Source organism: Stenella coeruleoalba (genome assembly GCF_951394435.1).
Source record: "Stenella coeruleoalba genome assembly, chromosome: 8".
In the NCBI taxonomy this organism is placed as follows: Eukaryota; Metazoa; Chordata; class Mammalia; order Artiodactyla; family Delphinidae; genus Stenella; species Stenella coeruleoalba.
Genome location: NC_137154.1, coordinates 49,307,460 through 49,327,565, shown reverse-complemented (window position 1 = coordinate 49,327,565; position 20,106 = coordinate 49,307,460). Strand labels below are relative to the sequence as shown.

At 38.9% G+C, this 20,106-nt stretch overlaps 2 protein-coding genes across 14 annotated transcripts in view; both read right to left on the bottom strand.

The window, feature by feature from the left end:
* Positions 1–20,106, bottom strand: part of NUP98 (nucleoporin 98 and 96 precursor) — a gene marked incomplete at its 3' end in the record, with an annotated part of 107,939 nt that overhangs the window by 68,028 nt on the left and 19,805 nt on the right. For 6 of the 13 annotated variants that reach the window (XM_079929058.1, XM_079929056.1, XM_079929050.1 and 3 more), the window contains 6 exons: positions 19,152–19,259; positions 17,925–18,105; positions 16,123–16,286; positions 9,461–9,598; positions 7,151–7,289; positions 1,099–1,191 (listed from right to left, as the gene is read on the bottom strand). In XM_079929058.1, coding sequence (XP_079785184.1) covers positions 1,099–1,191; positions 7,151–7,289; positions 9,461–9,598; positions 16,123–16,286; positions 17,925–18,105; positions 19,152–19,259 — 823 coding nt within the window. The remainder of the gene's footprint in view (positions 1–1,098; positions 1,192–7,150; positions 7,290–9,460; positions 9,599–16,122; positions 16,287–17,924; positions 18,106–19,151; positions 19,260–20,106) is intronic. The other 7 variants (XM_079929060.1, XM_079929055.1, XM_079929062.1 and 4 more) reach the window with 3 other exon arrangements.
* Positions 13,099–14,549, bottom strand: LOC307190928 (ankyrin repeat domain-containing protein 40-like). The gene has a single exon (XM_079930444.1). It carries the CDS (start codon positions 14,343–14,345, stop codon positions 13,248–13,250), a length of 1,098 nt encoding a protein of 365 aa, XP_079786570.1. The 5' UTR covers positions 14,346–14,549; the 3' UTR covers positions 13,099–13,247.

Here is a 20,106-nt window from a genome sequence, read left to right as displayed (position 1 = left end):
ATAAAGAGGTTGAGGTATTACATTATTGTAGAACAGAAGACAACAGCATCAGGAAAAAAGTTATAGGCGACTTTATAATCTTAGACTACAGAAATAAAGCACTGCTAATCATAATCTGCAAGACCCAGAAGCCAAAGAGGAGAGAATGACAACTTTGACCACATAAAAATAAAACTTGTACATTAAGATATCACAAACAAAATTAAATGATAAACAAAGACTGAGTGGAAATATCTGGTAACAGACATTAGAGCAGCATCTTATCCCAGCTTAGGTTTATGGTTCATAAGCTGTCTAGCATCAAACTACCTTGAAAAAGACCACACCAAAGTTAATTTTCCTTCTGGGATTAGAAGAGAACATGATGTCAGATGTTATATTCTGCTTAAGTTTAAGGATCACATTGTACAAAAAACTACAGCTTTTTAGTTTTTATTTCTTGCAAAATATATGTAGTAGAATTTGAGTAAGCTCAAAGGCTCAAGAAGTTTACCATACGACCCAAAAGAGTTAATATCCACAATATATAAAACGTTCTCAAAAATAAAGAAACAATGATCAACAATGATTATGAATAGAGAACTGAAAGATTCAAATGTCCAGTAAACATACACAAGGGTATCCTTCACCGGTAATCAGTGAAGTGTAAATCAGAACATACCAACTTCCACTATCAGGCACACAAAGATGAAGAAGCCCAACAATATGGAAAGGGTATGAAAAAATGGGCACTTTTATAAAATATGAGCAAAAATGCAAACTGGCATTCTTTTTGGAAGGCAAATTAAAAATTGGCAAGACTGACCAAAATTCAAAATATGTGTATCTTCTGACATAACACATTAAGTACTGAAAATCCCAGGCACACCAGGACTATCAGAGGACAAACATTTTGTACAAAAGGAACAGACAGCCTCTAAGATAAATGTGCCAGCATTTTAAAATCTGGTAAAGCATATGGGAATGTTTTCTAAATCCATTTGTGAAAATGAAAATCTAGGCCTCTTATTTCCATGTATATGATCAAACAAAGGTCTTAAGTTGCAGCAATTAGATTTAGTTGTATCACTTCCTAAATCTTATGGTACAGTTCCTTACCTGTTCCAAATCCTGCACCAAGGCCGGCTCCCAGAGTTCCAGGTCCTGGTTTACTTCCAAAAATACTATTCCCACTGGTATTTGTGCCAAACCCTAGAAGGACAAAAGAATGAGTGGACTGTACATTAACACAACTCTCAATGTCCTGTACAAGGGAATTTCAAACAAAGCAGTCTGACCCTAAGTTTTGCATCCCTTCATTTTTTGATATTTAGAAATCCTAAATGGTAGGCTAATTTAATGTTTAAGTTTAAGTAAGTATAAACAGATCCCACAGTCTTCCTATTTACTTAATTATATTTTAGACTTGAAATATCAATTCAATATAGGATAATACCCAATATTAAAGCAAAGTGATTGTGCTTGAGCTTGGGGAACATTCCCTTCGTAATACTCAAAGCCTCCATTCTATGTTTCATGTTTAATTAGTAGAAGAAAAATTAATCCCCCCAAACTTTCACTAAAAAATAAGACAGTCAACAAAGACACTTCACTGAACCTAAAGGTTCTTGCTAAGAGAAGATTACCTATAAAAATCTCTACAACAGCTTTTGTTTTGAACAGATGGACCTTGTATGAATAGTAATGTGTGGCTGATCACACATGAGGAGCGTTAATGGAGTCAGACTCAAACAGCTCATAGGAGCATTCGAGGACTCAGCTAGCTGACGTTAAAAAGAGAAGATAATCTATGAATAACCTTTCTTGAATTGAATTGTTTCATTATCGGAGATGATGGAGAGTTGAACAAACCATCCTCTTTCACTATGACCCAACATTTAGAGAAAATCCTGTGATTCCCCTCTAAAATCCACAAGTCTCCCCACAAAGACACCTACACATTACATTACTGCTATTATTTCTCTTTTGTTCAGATGTGTGCACAGTTTCTGTACTCCTTTTGGAGCTAAATATCAACAAATGATAATGAACATATCATTAATCTCTTTTGATAAGAGGAAAAAAACCCCAATCACTGGCCAGCAAATCCTGTTTGTGGTACACCTGAAGTCTTTTAAAAAGGTATCATGGAGGTGAACAAGTTCAACATAACAGAATAAAGAAAGTGTCTTGGAATATATGTCAGTGTCACCAACTAAGATTATACTTTGTCAGGCCAATATTTGAATTTATATATGAATGAAAAATGTAAAGAACAAAAGTTAAAGAATTATACAGTTTGAAAACGTATTTCTAATGTCATTTAAAAATCTAAGCAAGTAACCTGACTTACTTTCAATACATTTAATTCATGCATTAAGTCTTTTCTTCAATTTTTCTAACAGCTATGGCCACAAAAATGGAGTACTGCCCACTCAAGCACAATCAATTTTCTTTAAAGAAAAAAAAACAAAAAACCCAGAAAATGTACTTGGAGATGTTGTCTTTCTGAGTTAAAATTTAACCAAAAAGGATCTTCCAACCCCATAAACAGCAGAAAACAAGATACTAGTGAACTACCTCAAACCCGCAGGAGGGAAGTAAGTCCCAACTTACACTGTTTATACCACACATTTCCACAGATTCTTACTGACAAAAGTTTATCAACTCTGTTATTTCAAAACAACTTTAAAGTAAAATTAAGAACAATTAATTAATTAACAGTCAATAATTTATGACAAAGGAGCCAAGAATATACAATGGAGAAAGGACAGTCTTCAATAAATGGTGTTGGGAAAACTGGACAACCACATGTAAAAGAATAAAACTGGACCATTATCGTACAACATAAACAAAATGGATTACAGACTTGAATATAAGATCTAAAATCATAAAACTCCTAGAAGGAAACATAGGGGTAAGCAAGAAAAAAAACTTTCTATCTATATATGATGACAGACGTTACTTAGACTTATTGTGGTAATCATCTCACAATTATACAAATATTGGACCATTACATTGTATTGGGTGGGCCAAAAAGTGCCTTCAGTTTTTAAAGTAAAAATAAAAGATACATTTTTCATTTTCACCAAGAACTTTACTGAACAACATATTCACCCTTTTGTTCCACTACCTTCTGACATTTTTCAGCCCACTTCATAATTCTATCTTCCCAAAACTTTTTATCTTTTTGAACAAATAACTGTTCCAGGTGCCTTTTACAGTCTTCCAGGGAATTGAAATTTTTTTCCATTAATAGAATTTTGTAAAGACCGAAATAAATGGAAATCTGAAGGTACAATGTCTGGTGAATATGGCGGATGAATCAGAACTTCCCAGCCAAGCTTTAACAGTTTTTGCTTGGTCATCAAAGAAACACGTGGTCTTGCGTTATCCTGATGGAAGATGATGCATTTTCTGTAGACTAATTCTGGACGCTTTTCATCAAGTGCCGCTTTCAGTTGGTCTCACTGGGAGCAGTGCTTATTGGAATTAATTGTTTGGTTTTCCGGAAGGAGCTCATAATAGAGGATTCCCTTCCAATCCCACCATATATACAACATCACCTTCTCTGGATGAAGACCGGCCTTTGGTGTGGTTGGTGGTGGTTCATTTCGCTTGCCCCACGATCTCTTCCGTTCCACATTGTTGTACAGTATCCACTTTTCATCGCCCATCACAATTTGTTTTAAAAACGCAATGTTTTCATTACGTTTCAGTAGAGAATCGCATGTGGAAATACGGTCAAGAAGGTTTCTTTCATTTAACTTATGTGGAACTCACACATCAAAGCAATGAACATAACCAAGCTGGTGCAAGTGATTTTCAAAGCTCGATTTTGGTATTTTGAGTATGTCGGCTGTCTCCCGCGTGGTTTAACGTTTATTGTTCTCAATTATTGTTCCAATTTGATTGCTATCAACTTCAACTGGTCTACCCAACCGTGGAGCATTGTCCAGTGAGAAATCTCCAGCATGAAACTTTGCGAACCACTTTTGACACATTTTTCAGTCACAGCACCTTCTCCATATGCTGCACAAATCTTTTTGTGCGTTTCAGTTGCGTTTTTACCTTTCTTGAAATAATAAAGCATAATATGCCGAAAATGTTGTTCTCTTCCATCTTCAATATTAAAATGGCTACACAAAAATTCACCAATTTTGATAAGTCTTTTTTCAAATGCATGCTGTCACATACAATCTAACAAAATTGTTTCAAATGAAGTTAGACAACTAAGTGCTGTTAGAGCCATCTTACGAAAAACGAACTTTTTGGCCCACCCAATACAACTGAAATATAATGTTACATGTCAATTATATCTCAATTAAAAAAAAACGCTTAAAATATCAGATGTCTGTGTACACAAAGAGCTAAACTGTCCCCTTAACGATGTAGCATGAGGAACCAATAATTTATTACCAAGTACCATCTTATCAATACCCAAAAGATCTTCAACCTCTTTAAACTGTTGCTCACAAGTGCTGACATCCTGCTTGTAATTTCTCTCCTGAAACAATTCTATTCATTCACTTAAACTAGTCCCTGTTAGGTTAATTACTAAGAAAATGAACTGATGACTCTAAAGAATGACTTAAGGATGTGGCAACATCAATTGTAGATGAACCTTTTCACTCTGTGGATTAATCACCATCATAATGAAACACAATCCCATACTGGGTAACGTGCAACCAACAATGATATGATACTACAAATCTTTGTGTAACCTTATTCCATTTCTAGATTTGTTATATGACTTATTACCAAATCAGAAGATCATCTCTGCCCACAACACCAAAGTTGATAGCTTCCCAAGACAACAGGAACATCAAAGAAAGTCTTAGTTAGATCTGGATCCCTCTGGGGTGGTAATGGAATGACAAGTTCACCCAAGAGTAAAACAAAACTTGCCACCCTGCAACCCCTACTTGTATAGGGAATCTTTCCTCTCAGGGCCCCACTTATTCATTAATAAACTTTTAGTGAGCACCTAGTCTATGCCAGGTACTAGGTCAACATTAAGGATTTAAAAAAAAAAAGGACAATTCAAATTCAGCACATAAGTAGTGAGGCATATCAAATAAAGATGAGAGTTTTCATTTTCAAATCAACAGCCTACATAAGCACCTTGTCAGATAGAAAATATATTTAATTCTGAACGTGAAGTATGCTATCAAAAAACATGCATTTTCTTTTTTTTCCTTTATTTTTTTTTTTTTGCGGTATGCAGGCCTCCCACTGTTGTGGCCCCTCCCATCGTGGAGCACAGGCTCTGGATGCACAGGCTCAGCGGCCACAGCTCACGGGCCCAGCCGCTCCGCGGCATGTGGGATCTTCCTGGACCGGGGCACAAACCTGTGTCCCCTGCATCGGCAGGCGGCTCTCAACCACTGCGCCACCAGGGAAGCCCAGAAGATAATTTTTAAGAGGAAAAAGGTCTACAAAGTCTCTCTGGGGAAGAGGGAGTGACAGTGATTTAAAAAAAAAAAAAAAAAGGCTGAAAAACACTGATTTAACCCTTAAGTATCTTTCCCATCTTACTTCAGAGATAAGAAACAAATACACAAAATTTGATATCCATGCTAACCAAGTCTACTGCCTCAAAACCATTCTTTCATCGAGCACAGCCAAAAAGAATTACAGGTAGAATGATAATCATTACTAGGAATGAATGAACCCAACAAAAGGGGTTATAAAACTCAAATCAAAACATTAATTTAGGAATTGGCACCTGACAAGGACCTATCTATCTCCTTCACATAGTTCATATTTCCATGAACACATATAACTTTCCAATGGATGCTTAATGTAGCCTCTTTCTCCAGTACACGATCATTAAAAAAACTCACTGAAGGGCTTCACTGGTGGCACAGCAGTTAAGAATCCGCCTGCCAATGCAGGGGACACGGGTTCGAGCCCTGGTCCAGGAAGATCCCACATGCCACGGAGCAACTAAGCCCGTGCGCCACAACTACTGAGCCTGTGCTCTAGAGCCCGTGAGCCTCAACTACTGAAGCCCGCACGCCTAGAGACCACGCTCCACAACATGAGAAGCCACCACAACGAGAAGCCCACGCACCGCAAGGAAGAGTAGCCTCCGCTTCCACAACTAGAGAAAGCCCGTGCGCAGCAACAAAGACCCAACTCAGCCAAAAATTAATTAAATAAATTTATTAAAAAAAAAAACTCACTGAAAAACTGTAACTGCTGACTTACGGCAAATGGCCATATGTTTGTACTCATCACCCACTAGATATCCAGAACCTAATGTTGCATCTGGCACATGAAATCCTTAAAACAAATATTTCAACCACTATTCCCCTTGGTAATGAAATGAACTTTTCATATATGATTTATCTCAAAATACATTGAATTTGTTTGAAAACTTAATTAGGTAGTTATAAAAGACAGTTAAAATAATAGAAATAATGTTTCTATTAAACGAATTTAAAATTTTCCAGCATATCTCTGGAAAGTAGTATAAGGTTTGTTTTTCTGTTATTCAATCTTACATATATTTTCCAAATTTCTTCCAATGAACATGTATTCAAAAATACACACAGCTATAGGAAAACTAATGAACAGTCCCCCAAATCAGAGAGGCTTCAACTTCCAATGAGAATCATTAAATCTCAAAAAAACAACAAAACACAAAACAACAACAGAAAGTTAAAAAAAAGAATCATCTAATCTCATCTGTTTACTACTTCCCTGCTTGAAACCTGGCCTAACAGAATGTGTTATCTCAAGCAGTTTACTACTTCCCTGCTTGAAACCTGGCCTAACAGAATGTGTTATCTCAAGCAAATGTGTTTCACTTATTGTTTCTCAATTATTGGTGAGGTAATCCAAAGAAAATGATTCCTTATTTTGAAAAAAATCTACCTCCATTAGAGAACCAACATTCTGCACAGTACTGCTACTGCATGTGCTGAATGCCCCATTTTATCCAAAGCAGGGAGTCAAGAGAATATAAATTAGTTAAGGCAATTTACATACATCTCTTCCAGGCATCTCAACCCAAGTCCTTGATTTTAAACCTTTCCCTCTGGAACCTCATATCAAGCCACAGCTTACCTGAGAATTTTAAAATATTCCCAATAATATGAATCAGGAGAATGTGTGGTATAGTCAGTATAACTTTAAGAGAGTCAAACCTGCTTTTTATATGTACCAAAATTGGAAGTGTTTGTATTGGTTCCTAAAGTCAGGGTTGGTTTGTTACCAAAGAGCCCGCCACTGGTTGTACCAAACGAAGGAGCACTGGTTGTGCTGGTTCCAAATGTAGTAAGCTTGTTATTGCCAAACAGGGTCTAAAAAGAACACAACACAGGAAAATATTAAGTCGTATAAAGATACACTCCAAACAGGAAACAGAGGTTACCTTAGGTACACTGGATTGGGTGTGTGGTAAGGGAGAGAAGATATCATAATTTTTATTAAAAAGGTATAAAGAAGGATGAATAACTATCAGAAAAACATACTAATCTGAGCAAGATTAACAAGACAGAATGCTCCTGGCTTGAGAAGTTAATGGTAACACTTCATCAAATATAATATTTCAGTGAGACAAAGAAAACAACAACAACAACAAGTCAATCAAATATTTTTTACCTGGTAACAGAAACGTTATCATGTATTTAACGTGCCAGTAGAAAGAGTTACAGTAAAAAGTTTAAACATGCTACAACATGGATGAAACTTCAAAACATTATGCTAAGTAAAACAAGTCACAAAAGATGTGACTCCATTTATATGAAATGTCCAGAATAGGTAAATCCATAGACAGCAGGCCTGAAGTGACTTGGGGGAAATGAGAAGTGACTATTAATGGGGATGACGTTTCTTTTTAGGGTGACAAATATGTTCTAAAATTGACTATGGTGATAGCTGCACAATCTGTGAATATGCTAAAAACAGCTGAATTTTAAACTTTAAAAGGGTGAATTGCATGGCAAATGGATTATATCCCAATAAAGTTGTTAAAAAATAACTTTCTGAAGCATTAGATAATTTTCTCAATTTCTCACCTCAAATAAGAAATAATAGATTTCAATCTCCATGAAAACAACCACATGATTTGGGAACTTTTCCTTTTTTTTTTAAACTGAAGTTCAAAGCTTGTTATAATGCGTACATAATACAGACATATAGTTTCTCTAAGTGGTATTTACTATTGTTTTTTAGGTCAAGTGTATTCCTATATAGTAAGTTTTTACTTAAATGACTTAACAAGGAAAAAAATTTAGTTAAGCCTCCAGTGGCATGAAGACCTTCAGAATACCAACAATTTTAACAACTTGATCACCACCAAAAATACTTAATTAACAAATACGATACTAACTTATCACCCAAAATAGAAGTTAGAAATAGGAATTTAAAATTACCTGATTTGGGGCTTCCCTGGTGGCACAGTGGTTAAGAATCTGACTGCCAGTGCAGGGAACCTGGGTTTGAGTCCTGGGTCAGGAAGATCCTACATGCTGCGAAGCAACGAAGCCCGTGCGCCGCAACTACTGAGCCTGCGCTCTAGAGCCCACGAGCCACAACTACTGAAGTCTGCGTGCCACAACTACTGACGCCCGCATGCCTAGAGCCCGTGCTCCGCAACGAGAAGCCACCACAATGAGAAGCCTGTGCACCACAACGAAGAGTAGCCCCCTCTCCTCGCAAATAGAGAAAGCCCGCGTGCAGCGGCGAAAGCCCAACACAGCCATAAATAAATTAAATAAATAAATATTTATTTATTTATTTAAAAAAGAAAAAAAAACCTGATTTTAAGAGCAAAAGCACCTCAACTTAAACTCAACAATTTAACCAACGGGAGTGAAATTTTACTAAAAGAAGTAAACTCCACATAAGTATTGAAACAAACAAGTTTTAAAAAGAACTTACTTTTTGAAAATAAACCTATTATAAGTTGCCTATTTTTAAGTTACCGAATAGCTTTCAGTTACTATCAGTATCAAATCATACACTATAACCCAAAAGAATACTTGAAGACAGACTTTTCTTTCTTCTTTTTTAAATTCAGCATTCTTTTTTCTTATTCTGTTTTTTTTTTTTTGCAGTATGCGGGCCTCTCACTGTTGTGGCCTCTCCCGTTGCGGAGCACAGGCTCCGGACGCGCAGGCTCAGCGGCCATGGCTCACGGGCCCAGCCGCTCCGCAGCATGTGGGATCCTCCCGGACTGAGGCACGAACCCGCGTCCCCTGCATCTGCAGGCGGACTCTCAACCACTGCGCCACCAGGGAATCCCTATTTTTCTTTTTTTAAAATTTATTTATTTATTTTTTTGGCTGTGTTGCGTGGCTTGTAGGATCTTAGTTCCTTGATCAGGGCTTGAACCCAGGCCCATGGCAGTGAAAGCACTGAGTATTAACCACTGGACCACCAGGGAATTCCCAAAAGACAGATTTTTCTTAGAAATTCCTTTAACAGATTTATACACATCTTCAAGTTACAGTCAACTGCAAAAACCTACCGAACCAACAGCACCAAATCCAGTACTGGTCTGCCCAAAGAGACCTGTTCCCGTTCCAAATGCTGTCCCAGTGCTGGTGTTTGTAGCTGTTCCAAAAAGACCTCCCGGCTGTGAGGCTTGGGTTACTCCAAATAAACCCTGTAAAAGGTAGTCTAGATTACAAGAAAACCTACAATAGTCAGTTGTCTTTAAAAGTCTTAGATTATTAATAATAGTTGCCATTTTTTTAAGTTTATGTGACAGACATTATGCTAAATACATAGAACATTTCTTTTCTTCACAACAACCCTGAAATGCAGGGCCGTTTTCCGAAAGAAAATAAGGCTCAGAGCAGTTAAAAACTTGCCCAAGATGTCACAGCCCCTAAGTGGAAGGACCAGAAATTCGTATCTGTATCTAAGCCTGATGAGCAACACAGTCCTGGGCAGCTATAAAAACTTTATACTAACTCTTGTGCTCTAAGAGATAACAGGGTTGCCACACTGAAAACAAAATGCCATGACAGGGTGCTTCATTTTCAGAGTTATGCCAAAAGAACGTATTAATACTGAGCTGGGGAATGGACTTTGAATCAAATAACTGAAAATAATCAGCTGAAAATAATAAAATTAATCTGAACAAAGGCAGTAGTGTAATGTTAAGTCTTCATTTGTTATGATAAACTACACAATTTCAAATAAGCAAAGTTTGTATCATCCAATGTTTAAAGATTTTTTTATGCATTAGTCAACAAAAGAAAAATATTTAATTAGTGGGCTATAGCTGAATTGAGAATTCAACGTAGTGTTTTAAACAGCTTTATTGAGATACAATTCACATACCATAAAGTTTACCTATTTAAAGTGGACTATTCAGTGGGTTTTTTCTATGTTCAGTGCTATGCAACCATCCCCACTCTAAATTCAGAAAATTTTCATCACTCTAAAAAGAAACCCTGGACCCATTAGCAGTCACTCCCCATTCCTAGGCAACCAACCACTAATCTACTTTCTGTTCCCATAGATTTGTCCATTCTGAACATTTCATATGAGTGGAATCATACAAAACGTGGTCTTTTGTGAATGGCTTCTTTCACTTAGCATGTTTAAAAGGTCTCTCCATGTTGTAGCATGTATCAGTACTTCATTCCATTTTAATGGCTGAATAATAGTCCACTGTATGGATATACCGCATTCATTTATCCCTTCATCACTGATGGACATTTGGGTTGTTTCCACCTTTTAGTTATTATGATCAGTTGTATACAAGTTCTTGTGTTTTCATTTCTCTTGGGGGAAATACCAAGGTGTGCAACTGCTGGGTCATATGTTAACTCTACATTTAGCATTTTGAGGCATTGCCAAATTTTTCCAAAGTGGCTGCACTATTTTATATTCCAAACAGCAATGCATGAGGGTTCCAATTTCTCCAAATTCTTGAAAACATTCATTATCATTGTCTCTCTTTTTGTTTATAGCCTTCCTAGTGTGGATATGAAGTGATAGCTCACTGTGGTTTTTTTTTTTTTTTTTGGTCAGTTAATATTTAATTTTAATAATACTTGTTATGCTTGAACAGTCAGCAGTTCACGAAGAGAAAAATCTTCAGTGAATGTTTACACAGTGTGAGCACATGCTTTAAATATGCAGTGGAGGAGGAGGGGCGAATTCACAGTTAACAAAGCTAAAAAAAAATCCTTGTTATAAATTACACAAAGCATATAAAAATATTTCTCTGAATGCATAGATTAAGACTTGAAACTCACCTACCAGCAGCTGTGCAGTCTAATTCACTGCCATACGCAAGAGTCAGTTGACCACAGAGGACTTTATAAGGGAGAAGAGAGAGCGGGGCAGGGCCCATCTCTCACTGGAGATTCCCGCGGCCTCCATTTCTAAGCCCGGGAAATGCCCTGGAGCTATTCCTCTGTAGGCCACCTCCCAGCCAGGGGCTTCAACAGCTTCCAAGAATTTCTAATTGATCTGGATGGCTGGAGGAGTATTAACCCCAATGATTTAGACATGAATTAATACTGAATTTATTTATTCCAGGATAAAACTAGCCTTAACTGTATCAGTAAATTGTAACTTTTTTCAAAGGTAAGGGGAAAAAAAGGGTTAGTTTGTTTGGACTGACTATCTTCTGACTGGTTGAAACACAAGGGAAGTTTCTTCTTTAAAGTACTTCAGAGAAAGTGAGTAATAAATAACCTTTACACTCTGTTAGGCAAACACTGCACAAGGGTGAGTAACTCACCATCCGTAATTGCTGTAATACAATTAAGTCACTGAACAGAGTGACTCCACACTGGCCTTGAAAACACCTCAACCACAGCTCAGCATTTAAGCAGCAGCAGGAGACCATTAGCTTAGCACAACATTCTCTTCCACTGACATCTTCTGCACATTCTCTCTCAATCTGTAGTGTTCCAATAAAATTAACACAGTTAAGAAGTTAAGTTTCTTTGGAAACAATAGGCACTATGGGGAGAAAGCTTCTTAAGACAGCAGGGATGTTCTTCAACAGCTGGCTTCAAACCCCTGCTCTCCTGTTTGTCTAAGTGTGCTCATTCTTGTTTCTAAAGTTAAGCTGTTTATTTCAACAAGACAGTAGCTTTTCTTTTTAACATTAATGACACTGAAGGGAAAAGAATCCTTAAATGCGTTCTTTAGAAAAATTCTTATGCCATGCTCAAGAGCTTAATCAGGTTATTTGTTTGTTTTGAGAACAAAGCCTGGCTGACTCACAACTGACTTTGTTAAGTGGGTTGGTGGTGGTTGTGGAGGATGCCCAAGATCAAACAACTTGTTTACAAAAGCAACAGATTTCAGAGCTGTGTAAAAATCCCAATAGTTTCAAAATAATCTTTATCTTTGATACAAAAATAAAGATGCTAACTCCTTTTAGCTCAGTTTCCCACAATAACCTTTAAAATAGCAAAGGATTCAGTCTGGAAAATTGCTTTTCATTTGTAGTGGAAAATGAAAGTGGAGAACATGGACTGGCAATGTTTGTGCTCTTCTCTTTCGGTGCAATTAAACAGAAACACGAAGACAGGGATCGCTTCAGTTAAAAAAAAAAAAGCTGTTGCTCTTTTAGAAGGCGTTAGAGAGCCCTCTAGTGACCACGAAGGGGCGTTAATGCAGAGATGACTGTCTAGGCAATGGCAATCTAGAGACAGAAGCAGTCGAGTGTTTACAATGGAAAAAGTCAGGGAGGGGAAGCTCTTTTGGTTAACAGCATATTTACAATTAGGTAACTGTATTCTTAAATAATTTTAACCTGAGTAACATTTATAACTATGTTATGTGAAACCTCACAGCCACAAGTCACACCAAGATTCCTATGTCCAGTACCTGTGCTTTCCCCAGTTTTCCTCTCTAGTTCACGTTTCTGGAGAGTCGTGAACATGCAACACCAAGAGAAGCGCTTCCCGGCCCTTCGGGTGCACTGTCAACAGGACTAGCTAGAAATAGGCTCTGCTCTCTCTCAGCTTGTTAGACAACTCTCTTACATTCTGCACAAAAAACACACTGGATATAGAACCGTCGGCTTCTGCCTCTCCAGGCCACTTCTCAGCTGTTCACAGCTTCCAGCAATAGGTTTATTGTGCACCAAGAGGCTCGGAAGAGTGGCACCGCTGCTCGGGATCAGGGGCTTCCTACCTTGGCAGAACGATGTTAGTGTATCCGACGCAGTGGCACCAGGGGCCCTCCGGGGCATCCAAGGCATTTAGATCGATGGCTTGTCCTTGGCCCAGAGGTGATGCACACTGTCACAGTACTCAGTGATAAAAGTCCCTGCTGCATTAGTAAGTCAGTTTTGAAGCTCTCCTGTTGTAGCAAGGCCTTTCAGTCAGTGTGGATGCAGCATTTCTGAACAGAAAATTATTTTCACTTATCATTAGAACCAGTTCCAGCTCCTGGAAATCTTGGAGTCGAGCAACATCTTTGTCCTTTCTTACCAGAGTATTGGGTAACTTTCTGATCTTCTCCACTTGATCAGGATTAACACCCAGCTCACAGCAACTCACTCTGAGCAATTCTTGGTAGGTGAGTTCCTGTCTGTCCAGTTCAATTTCAATGAAATCATTTTCTCGAAGAGATGGGTTCTGAATCCTCACCTTGAGTACCAGCTCTTGCATATTAAATGGAAATGCTCCGGTGAAGAAAAATGGCTGGAATGCTGGCGCTGGTCCTGCATACGTCCCATTTTGAGGCTCCAGAGACATTGGTGGCTTGGACGGGACAGAAGAGAACAGGGAGCGACTCTGACTCACCGGTGGCTGACAAACAGGACCCGGTTTTGTGCTTTCTGGTGTTCTGAGTATGGCAGATGGGGCAGACACATCCCCATTCTGAACCAGTGCCAAAGAGGTGTGGTCCCGTGGAAAGGCCCCAAGCAGGGGAGGTTCCCCAGGGGGCAGCAATGGAGGTGAGCCATCTGCAGGGGGTGATGCAGGAGGTGTGGAGGGGCCCCCATTCTGCAGCTGGGCTGAATCCTCCGACCCAGGGGTATAGATGAAAGGGAAGGCTGGGTTGGCCAAATAGTTCGGAACAAAGGGCAGCTCTGACTCCTTCTTCAGCTGAGGGAGGTCGTCATGGTTATCATCATCATCTTCCACTCCCATAATCTTCCTAATTTCTCTCCTTGATGTTAATTGGACTGGCATTTCTCCCTTTGTGGTAAGAATCTCTTTGTCAGCTCCCGATTTTAACAAGTAAGAGACCACCTGACCATGGTTGCGTTTACATGCCCAGTGTAAACAGGTCCAGCCGTTGACCTCATTTTGGGAGTTCACATCCACCCCGCTCTCCACCAGTTTCTGCACCTCCCGAATGTCCCCCAAGGCCGCGGCCTCCCGCCGCCTCTCCTGCTGCTCCTTCTGCTCCAGGAGAGCGCTCATCTTCCCTCAGCCCCAGGCCCCCGCCCGGGTCCGCCCGCCCGCCCAGTCCCGGCCCGTCAGCGCCGCCGACGCCGCGGCCCGCTCCCCGCCATGGAGAGACCGCGCGGAGCACGTCCGCCCAGCTCGCGCAGCCGCCCGCGCCCGGCCAGCTGCCTCGGCTACCCCGCCGAGGGCCGCCCGCCACTCCCCTGCTGTTCCCGGCCCGTGGGCCCCCTCACTGTGGTTTTGAAGTGCAGTTTCCCTGATGCCTACTGACATTGAGTACCTTTTCATGTGCTTATTAGTCATTTATCTTCTTTGGAAAAATGTCTATTCAAGTATTCGGCCCATTTTTTAATGGTCTGTCTTATTATTCAATTATAAGAGTTCTTAATTGTTTGGACACAAGTCCTTTGTGAGATATATGACTTGAAAATATTTTCTCCAATTTGCAGGTATTCTTTTTGCTTTCTTGATGGTATCCCCTTTGACCCACCAAAGTTTTTAACTTTGAAGAAGCCCAATCTATTTTTCCCTTTTGCTGCTTTTGCTTTTGGTGTACTATCTAACAGATCATTGCCTAACTCCTTTTCTTCTATGAGTTTTATAGTTTTAGCTCTTACATTTGATCCATTTTAAGCTTTTATAGTTACCACAATTGTATAAAGAAAAGGTCCAACCTCGTGCTTTTGCACGTGGAAAACCATTATCCCAGCACTCTTTGTTGAAAGATTCTCTCCGTAGTGAACTGTTTTAGTACTCTTGTTGAAAATCAATTAACCATGAGGACTTGTTTCTGGACTCTCAATTCTAGTCCCCTGATTTTATATGTCTAGCCTTATGCCAGTATTACACTGTCTTCATCACTTCATCACTCCAGCTTTCTTTTCTTTCAAGACTGTTCTGGCTATTCTGAGCTCCCTTCTATTCCTTTTTGAGTGTTTTTATTATGAAAGGTTGTCAAATGTCTTTTCTCTACCTACTGAGGTGACAATATGGCTTTTGTACTTTATTCTACTTTATGGTTTATTACATTAATATGAAAATATGTTGAACCAACCTTCCTAGGATAAATCCCACTTGGTCACAGTGTATAATCCTTTTTATATGTTGTTGAATTCAATTTGCCAGTATTTTGAAGATTTTTGGGTCTACCTGTACTTTTTATTTTTTAATCAGGCAAAGTATCTCTAATTTTAAAACCAGGTATATCCCAAGGATTCTAATCAATAAATCATACCTCAAATTTACCTTTAATTTTATACTTCCCTAAAAGAGTCCCTAGAAATAAACTGCTCATGACTATAAGGACTTTCTCTTCTACTATCTGGACAGAAGTAGCAATTATCCAACATGGCTCTAAGTTTTAGTTCTCTCTTATTTATTTTAATGAACTAAACTTCTTTGCCTGATTCCACTTAAGGGAATGAGCTGAAAGAACCTTCTGAAATAGAGCCAGTAGTTTATAAATATTTTCTCCTATACTCTACAGAATGCCTGGAGTCAATGTCCTAAGGTATAGCTTCAGGACGGCCAATTCTAGCACACTAAGCAGCGATTAGTGATGAGAAAATATGCCCAGAAAGGATAAGTGACTTGTTCAATAGCCCCTCATTAAATACGGAGTAGAGCCTGGACTAGAATCTATGTCTTAATTATTCAAAGATTTTTGCTCTCTTCCCTTTACTACACATACGTATCGTCAACCCTTAAGAACTGCAGTAGAGATAGAACTTGTTAATTTGACATGATTAGAAGCCTCATTACTTAGCTCTACAAATAAGACCTGTTTCCTTACCATGGTGTTGGTGCTTGGCTGTCCTAGTGTGTTGGTATTACCAAAGGAAAAGCCAGTGGTCTGGGTGGTTATGGCCTGGGCAAATGGTTTGCTGAAGAGGCTGGTAGCCTGCTGATTCTGTTGGCCAAAAAGACCACCTGGATTTGTTCCAAATCCAGTCGTACCTTTCAGGAAAAGAAAAGGAAAGATAAACGGTGGGGGGAAATGCCAAACCTCACATTATCTAGTTACTTCAATAGTCTATGTTATTGATTATATATCTAAATTACCCTACATTCATTCATTACTCAAACTGGATAACCACTTCATTTTCCACCTTTCTTCACGTAACTCCAGATTTGGTTCAGACTCGACTTTCTATAAAAATACTCTGACCCCAAGAACCCAGGCTGGGCTAAGTAATCTTCCTTTGTGACCCCACAGCTTTTCGTCTATTTTACAAGGTAACACACTACACTTAAAGTCTATGTGTGTATTTTTAACCTTGTTAGACTAAGTTTTTCTTCAGAACAGGGGCTTTCTCTTTATAGCAATATATCCAGCATAGGGTGTGACACAATAACAATACTTAATAATGGCTAAACTAAATCACAGAATACCAAAACTGAAAAGAATGTAAATGCCATTTAAACGTGTATTCATGTATGTAACTCTATAGAAGGCTACCCTCAAAAATGGAACTTTTGCTTGTTTCTACAGAAGCAAACTGGTGGCTAAGGGGGAAAAAAAGAAAAGACCTTTGGATATGTACGTTTTTGTATATCATGAACTTTAAATCATATGTGTATATTACTTTTGCAAAAGTAACACTTTTATAAAGTAATTTAGTAATCATCCTAGACTCCCCTCTTTCACATCCCACATAAATCAATCCATCAATAAATCCCATCGGTTCTACATTCAAACTGGCTCCAGAATCTGACACTTTTACCATACCATAGCACCATTCTCTGCAAGCCACATCATCTCTCATGTGGATAGGGCAACAGCTTTTCTAACTGATTTGTTTCCACCCTTGCCCCCATACAATCTACTCTTAATACAGCAGCCTTCAGAATGATCCTTTATTCATAATCACATGACTTATCTAAACCTTCAATGGCTTCCTGACTCAAATAAAAATTCAGATCTTGACACTGGTCCACAAAGGCCTATAAAATATATTCCCCTAGGGCTTCCCTGGTGGCGCAGTTGTTGAGAGTCTGCCTGCTGATGCAGGAGACATGGGTTCGTGCCCTGGTCCGAGAGGATCCCACATGCTGCGGAGCGGCTGGGCCCGTGAGCCGTGGCTGCTGAGCCTGCGCGTCCAGAGCCTGTGCTCCGCAACAGGAGAGGCCACAACAGTGAGAGGCCCGCGTAACGCAAAAAAAAAAAAAAAAAAAAAAAAAAAAAAAAAATATATATATATATATATATATATACACATATACATACATATATTCCCCTATATCCTCCAGTACTTCCCCTTGTCCTCTCCCCTTTGGCAAAAACTCAGGATTTCTAGACTTCTAGTTTCCTCCAGCTGGAATATTCTTCCCCCAGAAATCTGTATAGCTTTATGCTTCACCTTCTTCAGATAGGTCACTGATCAAACACCACCTATCAGTGAAGCCCTTCTTAATCATCTGCACTTAATACTATATTTCTCCCCACCCCCCACAAACATACCAGGCATTTCCTATTCCTCTAGCACCCCTGAATCATTTTTATCCATAGCACTTAGGCACAAAAATGACAATTATGTTTTACTTTCAGCTATCTGTCCCTCCTCAATATGGCCCAACATGATGTCAAGTGCTTACTAGTTCCAAAGCCTGTTTTGTTCTGACCATAGGCAAAGCCTGAATTTGTAGTGGAAGAACTGAAGAGTCCTGTTGCACTGGAGGTGGCTGGAGAAGACCCAAACAAGCCAGTCGTGGTACCTGCTCCCACCTGGTTCTGCGGGCCTTTCCGGTTGGCCTGATAATCCTCTAAACGAAGTTCCTAGAGTAAGTGAAAACATATTCCAAATTAATATGCAGCCAAAAAAATTATTTAGGAGGCTAAATAATACTTGCATTTAGTATTCAATTTCTATGTTCACATAGGAACCATGATTAAAAAAACAGAAAACTATGGAATGGTTAACTATCATTACAGAAAAACACTTTCAACAGTGTATAATGGACATTAAATAAAATCCATACCATAATTACCATAAAACTACAGGCCAAAGGACCAGCCAACCACATCTTAAATTTCAATTTTCTTCTATACACAATAATACTTTCATTTAGACAATAATATCTACTCCCACCCCAAATGTAAAGATTAGCTGATTAAAAGATGGATGATTCTGAGGAATTCCGAAAACTCAGGAAAAGAAGAGATAAAGTTTAACAGTTTTGTCTCACAAGTAAGGGTGTTTCTGTATACTCCAAAGAAGCAAGCACAGTCTGGGATGTAAAAGAAGCAACAGCAACAACCAGAGATGACAGTCAAAATGTACAACGAACTATCACACAACAATGATAATGAACAACCTATAACTTCGCACAACAACATGGATAAACATCACAATGCTGAAAGACAGATTTAAGAGTACGTAATATAAGATCCCATCTACGTAAAATTCAAAAATGGGCAAAACATGGGCAGTCAGGATAGTGGTTACCTTTGGAAGGGGAGGATTGTGACTCTGGGGGCAGGGCCCAAAGGGGACATCAGGGATGCTGATAATGATTTACTTATTGTGTTGCACACTTATGACTTTGCATGAGTTTACTAAAAACACATGCATGTGCACACACTGCCCAGTGTAGTATGAGCAACAGCCAATCAGAATAGACTATTAGTAAAACTATACCCGTACATACAAGCTGAATATCATCCTTGCCTAAAACAACAAATATCTATAAATAATGTATTAATGAAAAAAAATTGGTTAATTTTTTACATAAATCCTAAAAAATAATCAAAAACATTTTAAAAAGCTGCTTCCCAATAGAATCAAAAGGTTAGGGTGATACTCTGTAATGCATTTTACTGACCTCTAGGGACTTGCTTTCATATTCTTTCATAGCAGTAATACACTGGTGCTTGGTACTGATGTTAGTGCTAACTCCAGCTTTAACCATAGTATCTGTACCAGTTGGAGGCTGCAAAGGAAGATAAAGGCAAATCTGAAAGTCTAAAGAAAACGTTTAAGTTCAAGCTTTATAACCCTACTCTCCCAGACACAATTCTTCAACGACTGAACTCTATAACCAGTCCCCTAGGTTCTTTACTTAACGGGACAGTTTTAAGAGTGCTTGATTAAATACACTGCATTCTTGATCTCTCCCTGTATCAAGGTTATCTGCATAAGTCAATCTCAGAAACAGTTATCAAAAACCCAGGGATTAATCCCATAACGAAGCCATTCAATTATCTACTAAAATACACTTAATAATATATGCATAAGGGAAGCTTTATCCAATTTACCTAATATATACATTTAAACCTCTATTTCTGAGTTCTAATTCCTACTCTGCTCTGAAGTGTCTGCTTTGTGACTATTGTTGCATTTATGAAATATGGAAGCCTGGTTTTTCCCCCATAAGCTTATGAGGCAAAAGGCACTAGGTAACTAAAGATTCCTACTTAGGGTCTTCCCTGGTGGCACAGTGGTTGAGAGTCCACCTGCCGATGCAGGGGACACAGGTTCGTGCCCTGGTCCGGGAAGATCCCACATGCCGCGGAGCAGCTGGGCCCGTGAGCCATGGCTGCTGAGCCTGCGCGTCCGGAGCCTGTGCTCCGCAACGGGAGAGGCCACAACAGTGAGAAGCCCGCATATCGCAAAAAAAAAAAAAAAAAAGATTCCTACTTGTATTGTTAGTTTTCTCAATTACTGTACTTTCTAAGAGACAACACACAGTATTTTTCTCTATCATTTACATTTAACTTTATTTTAAATTCAGGATTCTAAATTCAGTATTATGAATTCAACACCCTAAGAAATTCTTC